General features: G+C 37.9%; 1 protein-coding gene across 1 annotated transcript in view; it reads left to right on the forward strand.

Moving 5' to 3' along the window:
• PGM2L1 (phosphoglucomutase 2 like 1) overlaps positions 1 to 12322 on the forward strand; it is a 68768-nt gene that overhangs the window by 35030 nt on the left and 21416 nt on the right. Inside the window, exons 3-6 of the mRNA XM_049889830.1 lie at positions 723 to 829; positions 1727 to 1811; positions 4162 to 4245; positions 8878 to 9071. Of these exons, the coding sequence (XP_049745787.1) occupies positions 723 to 829; positions 1727 to 1811; positions 4162 to 4245; positions 8878 to 9071 (470 nt within the window). The remainder of the gene's footprint in view (positions 1 to 722; positions 830 to 1726; positions 1812 to 4161; positions 4246 to 8877; positions 9072 to 12322) is intronic.

A 12322-nucleotide genomic window follows, 5' to 3' on the forward strand; every position in this document is an offset into this window, starting at 1 on the left:
AGGACTGTAACAATATAAAGTGTTATTTTTAGAGAATGAAAGTGTTCATTTATTAAAATTAACAAATCATCCATAGATAGTTAAATGGTTTTAGTTTATCGCAATGTTTTCAATGTTAAATACTTCATTACATTTTTTTGTGACTCTTGATTGCAAATTTTCATAGTTTGTGAGATTTCTTTTTCCATGAGATTTTAAAACCAAGGAGTTACAAATGGGATTAAAATGTGTTCTAATAGAGAAATATGTTGTTTGATTTTAAAATGTTTGGATCATAAATAGGTTAGACCTTTTGGTTAGCTGCAATCATAGGATTTAGCAAGGGCCTAAAATAGACAAAATTCTGTTTTCTGTAGCCTTGAAGGCAAGAAATCATTTCTTTTGGCACTTCTAACAATCTTTTTAGCATACTGACTCATTCCAAGTCTTTTTTTTTTTTTTTGCAATATTTTATGTATTGTATTAGATTAGATGGTTACTTAATTGAGATTTCTATGATATTAAATGTGTCTGAAATGCCAGGAAATAAATAAATTTGTCATCTTGCATTTGTAGATTGAACAATATCATTCCCATATTAGTAAACATGAGCATAAAGGCAAAAGCCAGTTAGTTCCCTGGGAGCCAACAAGCTATACACCAAACATGAAAATAAGAGATTTTAAGTTTTATAAAATGCAAGTATTAGTCAGGACCTAATCTTTTATGTTTATCTGCTTCAGGGGATGTACAAATACCTTGAGAGATCTTTCTCAGACTTCAAGCAGAGAGGCTTTGTTGTTGGGTATGACACCCGGGGTCAAGTAACTAGCAGCTGCAGCAGCCAGAGGTATAGTGTTAATTGTTTCAAAGGTTAAGTTGGATTGGAATAAAACATTATTATTATTTTTTTTTTCCAACAGTAGGATTTCTGAAACAGGAGACTATCAAATAGAAATGGGTTGATTTTACAGCTGAAATGGAAACAGCAGCATTTCAAAGATAAGCTTTAGCTTTTATAGAAAGGAGTTAAATTTTAAATATTTAAAGAGTTTGTACTTAGAATGTAAACTGTAGTGGGCAGGAGTTATTTTGTGGTTTATATTCTGTCTTTATAGTCCTATTTCAGTAGTTCTAGGCTATATTCGTACATAGATAATCATGATACAGTGATACCTTTTTTCAGGGTCTTATTTTCAGAAGGTAGAGTCCCTGGGTGATACAAATGGTTAACATGCTTGGCTGCTACCTGGAACGCTGGCAGCTTGAGTGCACCCAGAGGCACCTTGGAAGAAAGGCTTGGCCATCTACTTCTGAAAAAATCAGCCTTTGAAAGCCCTATGGAGCACAGTTCTACTCTGACACACATGGGGTTGCCATGAGTCTGAGTCAGCTCAACAGGTAATGTTTTTTGTTTTGTTTTTCTGGGGTAATTATGCATATTGATTATTTATTATGGTTTTATTTATTTATTGTGGTATTTATTTCTTGGTAAAAGAGCCATGAAAAGTGAAAAGTGAATAAAGGGAAAAGAAGAGGTTAAATTGTTAATTTCTGTTCATTGTTAAACTCCTTTTTTAAAAAATTCTATTTATCTTTAAGTTGGAGCAAGAAGCTTAAATAGCCAGTGATTATAAGAATTGGTTGTATTAGGCTACTGTGTATTCAGAATACTTGTAAGGTGAAGCATTTATTTTGTGGAAGGTTGATTTTTAAAAACTAAGTGAAATCTCTCTCCCTTTTTAAGGCTTGCTAAACTCACTGCTGCAGTCTTACTGGCTAAAGACGTGCCTGTGTACCTTTTTTCAAGATACGTTCCTACACCTTTTGTAGTAAGTATGTCATGTTAAAGGAGCCCTGGTGGTGCAGTGGTTAAACATTCAACTGCTGACTGAAAGGTCAGAGGTTGAAACCCACCAGCCACTCCATGGGAGAAAGTTGTGGCAGTCTGCTTCCATAGGATTTACAGCCTTGGAAACCCTGTGGGGCTGTTCTGCTATGTCCTCTAGGGTCACTGTGAGTCAAAACTGACTCAGCACCAACAGGTTTGGTTTTGGTTTGTGTTGTGTTATTTTCTGCCCTTGAAATGATTTCTTAAATCAACCAAGGTGCGAATCTTTGTCATCCATGTAGTTCTATGTTAAGTGATACGAAGGACCAAAGGAAGGAAAATAAAACTTGCCTTGCATTTGTTTTCATTCAACAAGCATTTGTTGAACCTCCTAAGAGCTTAATCTAAACAAGCTGACATATACACAGTCATGGTGAAATATTTTAATACTCATTTTTCAGAAACTGATTTATCATTCAACAATGAGTTAGGGTAGATTTGAGTATACTATTAATAGACTTGATCTGGTGTGTATGTGGGCTTGTGTAAAACCCTGTATCCAATGTTGATAGAATACATTCTTATCAAGCAGAACCACAAAGGAAGTCTCAATACCAGAGAACAGGCCATGTCTCCAGACTCCAGTGCAATAAAATTAGAAATAAGGAAAGCCACAGAAACTTTTATGTTTGGAATTTTTTAAAGACATTAATAAATAATTTATGAACTAAAAAGATGGCATAATGAACATTAGAAACAACAGGCACTTCTCACTTTGTACTGTAGTGCAGAACCATAAAAATGACTGCAAGCTAAAACCATGCAGGGTGATCTTAATAATCAGTAGGAAAAATTACAATTGTTTGGTGATCTTTAAAGATTTTTGTTAAAACATTAAAAGTACTCTTACTGTTGGTTATAAATGTATAGGAAAATGAAAAAAAATAGTAAATTTAATGTTTAGTATACTGTAATGTAAAACATTAGAAACATTAAGAATTAAAGTGTTTTCTTTGTAAAAAACTTAAAAAGAGTAATTTAAACAGTGCTTACCTTTCTTGGCATATGACTTAAGATAAAGAGCAAGTATCTTTTCTGTGAATTGTCATGGTCCTTCCTAAGTTTGGATCAGCTTCCAACATTTTCTCCTTTGTACTTTTAATGTTGTGAAATATCTCTGAGGGTTCGTTTGTTGTTTGGTGCTATTGAGTTGACGCCGACTCACAGCAACCCTGTAGGACAGAGTAGAACTGCCCCATAGGCTTTCCTAGGCTGTAATCTTTATGGGAGCAGATTACAAGATCTTTTCTTCCACAGAGCAGCTGGTGGGTTTCAACCACCTACCTTTTGGTTAGCAGCTGAGCACTTAACCATTGTGCTACCAGGGTTTCTAGAGCTCCTTTACTGTTAAGTTTTTTGCTGGTGTCACTTCATCCTTTTGTTTCTTTGCTGTACTTTCATCTTTGTTGGACATTTCCCTCTTTTAATTATCCATTTTTGTAAAATGTCACATGAGTTTATTACTGGGAGACAAGGAGGCAACACAACTTCATGCTTTGCTCTCTGTGTGACAGCTAAATAACAGATGCTCAGTGACCAATCACTGATAGTTTGAAAGAAGTGACACAATGACTGATCATGTTGGATATCTGTTATTTACATAATGATTCATGGACTGAAGATTTCAGATACTAAAGCCGTGCCACCATTATCCTTGTCTTTTTCCAAAATATTCTACTACCATTAACATAAATTTAATGCCTCCCAAACAAAAACTCCCTCTTCCTCCCTCCCTCCCACCTCTGGTAACCATTAATCATCTTTGGTTTCTATATGTTTGCTGGTTTCCTATAAGTGAGATCATATGGTATTTGTCTTTTTGAGACTCCAGACTTGAGTATACAATTCTCTACTTAATACTTTTACTTAAGTGAATAATAGGTATTTAAAATGTAGCATGTCTAAAACCATATTCCTGATGCCACCTCATGTGTGTGGTATCTATCCTCCCCACAGTCTATGAAATGCACGTGCTAGAATTGTAAGAAATGTGCTCTTGAGAGCTCTCCTGGATAAAAACATGTTATCTTCTGAGTTTTTCAGAAAAGGAAGCAGTGTTTTAAATTAAGTGAAATAGAGCATGACAAAAATGTGTGGTATCAGTGCTGTTGATTTAAAAGAATTCCATTTTTAAATAATGTATTATCAGATAAAGTGAGCCTGGGGTTGATTGTTGAGGTTTTAGGCCATTTATACCATCGTATCTTTTTCTGTTAATCAAAATTAATTTAATGTCAAAGATATAAGTAGCTAGGAAGCAAAATGAAATTATGGTGTCTTTGTTTTTTCAGCCGTATGCGGTTCAGGAGCTCAAAGCAGTTGCAGGTGTGATGATTACTGCATCTCATAACCGCAAGGAAGATAATGGATACAAGGTAAACCTTGACTCCTGACCTTTTGCTTATTTTATAGTTCTTATTTAAATAATATGTACTGAGTTTGCTTTCTTACACTGGGGAGGAGGGCAAGATATTGGGGACAGAAAGATGAAAATACTGAGGCTGGCCCTCAATGAGTGCATATTCCTAAGGTCTTTATTACTTCTCAGCCTGTACTGTTACAAAAGTCTCGTCAGTGCTCTTTTTACTCTGTGTCTCACTGAGCTTGGTTTCCCCATCCCATCTCAAATCCATTCTCCCTGCCATTTCAGAAGTAAAATTGTATTATACCAAGAACTTGAAGAATGAATGGGAGTTTGTTTGCAGAGCCAGAGGCATAAACTCCTTGACCTCATTCTCCTCTCCCTCCAGTCTTCTGCCAGGGCTCCGCATTAGCCACAGGATGCATTTGATGTGTCAGCCTCCTGGGGTGATAGCAGAGTAGAGAAAGGTGGAGAAAGGAGGGGCAAATAGAAGGTATCGGGCACAGTACTGAATCAGTGCTTGGGGCTTCTGGGGATGAATCCATGCTCTTGTATTTGTTTCTCTTTTTGTTTGGGCGGATTTTGGGCATGCTGAGTTCTGTTTTATGGGGAAAAAGAAGGTTTAATACTAATCTAACCTCTTGGCTGTGGCAAGCTGTCTCCGTTTCCTAGGGCTCCTATAACAAAACCACGAGGTGGGTGGCTTTGAAGAAGCTAGAGGCTAGAAGTCCAAATCAGGATACAGGCTGTGTCAGTTTCCTCCGAGGGCTTTGAGAGAGGAACTGTTTCATGCCTCTCTCCTAGCTTCTAGTAGCTGCCAGCAATCCTTGGCATTCCTTTGTTTTTTGTATTTTCATATGGTGACTTCTTTCTGTATGTGACTCCGTTTCTGTGTCTGTCCTTCACTTTTATAAGATGCCATTCAGAAGGGATTAGGATCTACCATACTCTGGTATGACTTCATTTTACTTAACTGGATAACAACAGAAAAACTCCGTTTCCAAACAAGGTCACATTCACAGATGTAGGGGTTAGGACTTCATATGCTTTTGGGGAACACAATTCAATTCACAACACCAGCTAGGTAGATAGTTACCATTCACAGGGGCAGGGATAGGGGAAAAAGTATAATTAATTCAGTTTTTTGTTTGCTGACTTTTTTTCCTTTTTTTAATTGTGGTGAAAATATACACTGTAAGTGAGATCATACAGTATTTGTTCTTATGAGACTGACCTATTTCACTCGGCCTAATGTTTTTAAGGTTCATCCATGGCGTAGCATGCATCAGAACTTCATTTCTCTTTATGGCTGAGTAATATTCCATCGTGTGTACATACCACATTTTACTTATCCATTCGTCTGGTTATGGACGTCTTGGTTGTTTCCACATTTTGGCTGTTGCAAAAAGTGCTGCAATGAACATGGGTGTATAGGTTTCTGTTTGCATTCCTGCCTTCAATTCTTCTGGGTATATACGTAGGATTGGAATTTCTGGGTCATATGGTAATTTTTCTATATGAGCTTTGGAATGTATTTTTCCAATCAAAAAAAAATTGGGCATCTTTATTGGTGTATCACATTGTATTTATAGATTAATTTAGAGAGCTTCAATATCTTTTTAATATTAAGAAGTCTCCCTGTTCAGGAATAGGATACGTCTTTCTATTCTTTCAAGACTTCTTTTAGATCCTTTAGTAGTGTTCTAAAGTTTGTTTGTTTTTTTAAATAGATCTTTCACATTTCTTTTAAAGCTTACTAAAGGAAACTTTTCTGAAACCAAACCAGTTGCCGTTATGTCAGTTCCGACTCCTGGCAACCCCTGTGTGTCAGAGTAGGACCCTGCTCCACAGGGTTTTCAGTGACTGATTTTTCGGAAGTAGATCATCAGGCCTTTCCTCTGAGGCGCACCTCTGGATGAACTTGAACCTCCAACCTTTTGGTCGAGTATATTTTGTTGGATCGATTTTCCTATTACTATATAAAAAAAATTAGGGGTGCTTTCTGCTGTAGGTTCAGAAAACCCCAAAAAAGTGGCTTAAGCTGATTTTATTTATTTTTCTCACATAACAGGAAGTCCAGAGGTAGGTGGCTGCTGGCATGGTTCTGTAGCTCAGTGATGTCAGGCCTATTATCACTGTAATTTTTTGACATTTCCCTTAAGCATGGCCATCACATAATTGTTGCTGTACCTCCAGGTGTCATGTCCACACACAAGACAAGAAGAAGGGGCAAAGATAGATGTGCCAGGAATTTTTTCTCATGTTTTATAAATTTTCACTGTGAGCTTTCAGGGCTTATGGAAAGAATCTTTTTTTGTGGCTTAGAATGCAGGAACATCCCTCCAGAGCAGTTTTTTGTTTGTTTGTTTTGTTTTTAATATCTGTCAGATTTTTACAGGACCACTGACTTGGGAGCAATTTCTGTATTAATTTATCAATTCTTATCCTAAGATGATTGAGGTTCAGACCTCAGGGTTTGAATTTTCAAGGGAGTTTGTTTTTTTTCAATTACCTAGAACCCAGGAAGAGACAGACTTCCTTGTCATCTCTCCATAGCAGTGGGCAGAAATTTTTCTGTTCTATAGTTTCATCGGAAACCCTGGTGGTGTAGTGGCTAAGTGCTATGGCTGCTAACCAAAGAGTTGGCAGTTCGAATCTGCCAGGCGCTCCTTGGAAACTCTATGGGGCAGTTCTACTCTGTCCTATAGGGTCGCTATGAGTCGGAATCGACTCGATGGCACTGGGTTTGGTTTGGTTTGGTTTATAGTTTCATCAGAAGTGAAACCCTTCAGGATCCCATTTTTGTTACGGGGTCTAAGTTCCAACTCCCTACCTTGCACTTGGACATTGCAACTCAAGAGCTAAATAAATGGACAGCCTCTAAACCCCAGGCACCACATCAGCCTACTCAGTGCCTTATCACTCTGGTTTTCAATTCTTTATTTTTTTCCCTACTGCCTAGAATTTCCCCTTTCCGCCTTGTGAGCTGTGCTATGCATTTATTTTATTTTATAGCTATACATTTCATTTTTTTTCCTCTCCTTTTTTTAATTGCACTTTAGATGAAGGTTTACAGAACTAGTTTCTTATCAAACAGTTAGTACACACATTGTTGTATAACATTGGTTAACAACCCCACGACATATCAGCACTCTCCCTTCTCAACCCTAGGTTCCCTATTACTAGCTTTCCTGCTCCCTCCTGCCTTCCAGTCCCTGTGCCAGGGCTGGTGCACCCCGTTAGTCTTGTTTCGTTCCATAGGCCTGTTCAATCTTTGGCTGAAGGGTGAACCTCAGGAGTGACCTCAGTACTGAGCTAAAAGGGTGTCGAGAGCCCATACTTTCAGGGTTTCTTCAGTCTCTGTCAAGCCAGCAAGTCTGATCTCTCTTTTTGAGTTAGAATTTTGTTCTACATTTTACTCCAGCTCTGTGTGGGATGCTGTATTGTGATCCCTGTCAGAGCAGTCAGTGGTGGTAGCTGGACACTGTCTAGTTGTACTGGACTCAGTCTGGTGGCGGCCATGGTAGGTGAAGTCCATTAGTCCTTTGGACTAATCTTTCCCTTATATCTTAAGTTTTCTTTATTATTCCTTGCACCTGGAGGGGTGAGACCAGTGGAGTATCATAGATGTCCACTCACAGGGTTTTAAGACCCCAAACGCTACTCACCAAAGTAGAATGTAGAACATTTTCTTTATAAATTGTGTTATGCCAATTGAGCTAGACGTTCCCCAAGACCATTGGTCCCCACAGCCCTCAGCCAGCAATTCAGTCCCTCAGGGAGTTTGGATGTGTCTATGGAGCTTCCATGACCTTGCCTTGTACAGGTTGTGCTGGCTTCCCCAGTATTGTGTATTGTCTTATCCTTCACCAAAGTCAATAGCTATACATTTAGATAATTTTTTTTTTAATACTTTATCTAGCATTTTGAGGTATTTTTAAAGCGTTTTCGGGTCATCTAGTCTACCATATTACTTAGCATAGAGCTTGGTATATAATGCCATATACATGGTAGAAGCCGGTATAGATACCCTCTAAGCAGAGTCACTTCTAACTGTGAATTACTAGAAATTCATTTTCTGACTTTTTGGGTAACTTCTAAGGTCTTATTGATCCAGCTACTTGGCAAACTGACAACTTGGGAAATGTAAATGAGTAATTAACATGTTAATAATCTTTCCTGACTTTATCTGGTATGACATAAATTCTACTTTAATTTATAACTGAAAAATTATTTCTTCTATATCATGTAACAGAACCATTTTATAATTAGTATCAAGTTTTGTGAGATATTCCATTCTTTCTAAGATTATCTTCAGTATATCATTATAAATCTAAGGATACGATTTGACAGTATGGTATATTATAATGTTGTCATAATGATACCCTGCTTATATTTTATTTGTATTGTTATTAAAGTATACTTCTAAAAGAGAAAAATAATGCGTGATTGTATTACTGAAGAGTCTCTGTGGAGTCTTCAATAACATCAGTATCCTTTGGTATTTATTAAATTAGCCCCATGTCAACATCTTCTGTTTGATTCGCTTGGTATGCTCCTTTATATAGCCAAAGATCTCTACTGTAGTTAAGATAGAATCTGACAAACAATTCAAGTAATTATAGCTGTATTTACCTATCTCTAGGTTTATTGGGAAACTGGTGCCCAGATCACATCTCCTCATGATAAAGAAATTCTGAAATGTATAGAAGAATGCGTGGAACCCTGGAATGGTTCCTGGAATGATAACTTAGTGGATACCAGCCCACTGAAGAAAGATCCTCTGCAGGACATTTGTAAAAGATACATGGAAGATCTGAAAAAGATCTGTTTTTACAGGTATCCAAGTGGGAATATAGGGTAGCATTACCTCAGAATAATTTTAAAAAATGAAAGGAGGAAAGAGGGATAAAAATTTGTTATCTATTCATTATTTTAAAATATTATAGCTAAATAGCTTTATTCCTAATAGCAAAAAATTGGAAACAAACCAAATGTCCATCAACTGAATGGATAAATAAAATGTGGTATATATATATACAGTGGAATATTATTCAGCCACAAAAAAGAATAAAGTACTGATACTTTATAACCAGATAAACCTTGAAAATATGCTAAGTGAGAGAAGCCAGTTACAAAGAACCACATAATGTATGATTACATTTATATGAAATGTCGAAAATAGGCAAATCTGCAGAGACAGATAGTAGATTAGTGGTTGCCTAGGGCTGGGAGGAATGGGAGAATTGGGGGTGGTGGCTTTGGGATACAGAGTTTCTTTTTGGGATAATGAGAATGTTCTAAAATTGATTGTGGTGATAGTTGCACCACTCTGTGAATATACTGAAAGCCATTAAATTGTATGCTCTACATTGGTTAAATTTTATAAAATGTGAATCATATCTCAATAAAGCTTTTTAAAAAGCTCTATTATATAAGATCAGGATATTTTGTTTGAAATTTGACTTTCACATGAAGCTCACACTTGATAGAAAAGAACCTGGCTTGCTAATGTATTTTCCCTATGGTACAAAATAGATTTTAGTTTTTTATTTCTAAAAATACTTCCATTAAGCTATAAATTATTTGTTTCTCCTTCCCAAATGAGAAGTGAGCAGTAGTACCAGCTAAATGCTGCTAAAAAAAAACCTAAACCCATTGTGGTCGAGTGGATTCTGACTTATAGCAACCCTATAGGACAGAGTAGAATTGCTCCATAGGATTTCCCAGGAGCAGCTGGTGGATTCAAACTGCTGACCGTCAGGTTAGCCGCCAAGCTCTTAACCACTGCGCCAACAGGGCTCCAAATGCTGCTACCTATAGTAAATCTAAAAGAATTTGGTATTTTTGTTATCTGTGTGTTTACGTATATACACTTTAATAAGAGTCATTTTAACTCTGAAGTATCACGAAAAGAATTGTCAATCATTTAACACGTTATATGTCAAGCACTGATCCAGGCACTGAAAATTTCGAGCAAAACAGATGATGTCTCTACCTCAAGGAATTTACATTTTCTCAGCAGTCAAATAAAACAATTATAAGATAGTTACAGATTGTCATTGGTGCTATGAAGGAAGTAGGGTGCTATGATGGGGATAATGGGATAGATCTCCTTTAGAGAATGGTAGTCTGAAAAGGCTCCTCTGAGGAAATGACATTTAAATTGATCTGAAGAACGGTAATGAGTTAGTCCTGATTACAGATGAGAGGGCTGGCAGACAAGAAAGAACATTCTAGACAGAGGAAACAGCAAGCTAAAGATTCTGAAATGGAAAAGAGCTTGGTGTATTCTGAGAAAAGACAGACAGCCAGAAAAACTAGAGGGCAGTAAGTGAAGTGTGGGAGTAGAGGGTGGGAATGAAAGAGGGGGAAAATGAGGCAGGAAACAGATCAAAGTGGTTCCTTGTAGACCATGAAAAGGAGTTGAGATTTAATTCCAGATGCATTGGGAAACCATTGAAGAGCTTTTAAGCAGGTGGTAGCACTATTTGATTTACTTTAAAAAAAGATCATTCTGGCTACTATGCCTGGATTAGAGGGAAGTTTTTAAGAGTAGAAAGTTGCTGGGTAAAACAAATGGTTAATATGCTCAGCTGCTGACTGAAAGGTTGGAGGTTTGAGTTCACCCAGAAGTACCTCGGAAGAAAGGCCTGGCAATCTACTTCCAGAAAAAATCAGCAATTGAAAATCCTATGGAACACAGTTCACTCTGACACACAGGGGTCACCATGAATCGGAACCAACTTGATGGCAATTGGTATATATGTAAGAGTGAAAGCAGGGAGACCAGTTAGTTAGAAAGAAAGAAAAGGTAATAGCTTAGACTAGAGTGGTTACAGTGGAAATAGAAGTAGACAGATTTAAGAGATATTTGGAGACAGACTTGTAGATGAATTGAATGTAGGCAGAAAGAGAAGGGAAGGACTTAAAGATGACTAGTGAGTTTCTGACTTTAATAGCTGGGTAGATAGTGGTGCAAATTAATAATTTGGAGAAAAGGAAGGAGATATAGGTTTAATGAGGATTGGGGAATAGGGTGAAAAAAAGGAGCCTCAAGAGTTCAGTGTTACAGCAAAGACCCTAGAAACTAAGTAAAACAGACAAACATCAATCCTGGAACACTAACCATCAAATGAAGAGATAACTCAACCAAGCACCGAATCGAGTAAGAAACTAACAGAGAACAGAGAGCAAGGAGAGATACGAGCGGAGGTCCCCTGTCAGCTAATGCAGCATGAATACGCCATCTTGGGCTCATGTTGAAGACTGGCAAACAGAGAGTATGGGAAAGCAGTTTAATGGAGCTCCCAGAGGAGACAGCACCCAGTAACCAGCAATTCACACTTTTCCACCCCCCACCCTTCTTCCCCCTGCACAGCCTCCATCACTTCTCAGTGGGATGAGGTCGCTCAGCCAGGAGGCGCCTGTTCTGTGCCACTTGGATTCGCCCTGCCTGCACTGGTTGGCTCCTTCGGTGCCATTTCTTTGTTGCTGATGTTGCTTTTTTTTCAGCTTCTTTTGGTTCCTTCTGTGCCTCTCACCTCCTTCCCCTCCTTTCTCTCGAACACCTGGCTCTGTGTGCCATCTTTGTTTCTTCTCAACAGGCTGTGAAATACCACTCGGCTGGGGAACTGCTTCCTCAGTCCGTGCTGCCATGCAGGTGGGATCTCTGGGGCCTTTTTTTTGTTTGTTTCTTTTCTCTTTCTTTTTTCCATTTTGTTTTTCTTCATTTCTGTTTCTCGCCTCTCTACTTACCTTCTTTTCCTGTCTCCTAAATACCTGGTGCGATGTGCCATCTCTGCCCTTTCTAGCCAAGCTGTACTTCACTGGGATTCCTAGGGGCATTTCTTATCTTTTTTTTTCTTCTTTCCTTTTTGTCTTTCTTCATTTCTGTTTCCCATCTCTCTACTCACCTTCTTTTCTTGTCTCCTGAATATCTGGCACTGTGTGCCATCTCCACCCCTTCTAGCCAGGCTGTACTGCACGACTTGGGAACCACTTCCCTGGTCTATGCAGCTTTGCCAGTGGGATCCCTGGGGGACCTGTCTCTTTTTTTTTTTTTTGTATTTTCTTTTTTCCTTTTTGTT

This window comes from Elephas maximus, chromosome 7, assembly GCF_024166365.1.
Source record: "Elephas maximus indicus isolate mEleMax1 chromosome 7, mEleMax1 primary haplotype, whole genome shotgun sequence".
Lineage (NCBI taxonomy): Eukaryota > Metazoa > Chordata > Mammalia > Proboscidea > Elephantidae > Elephas > Elephas maximus.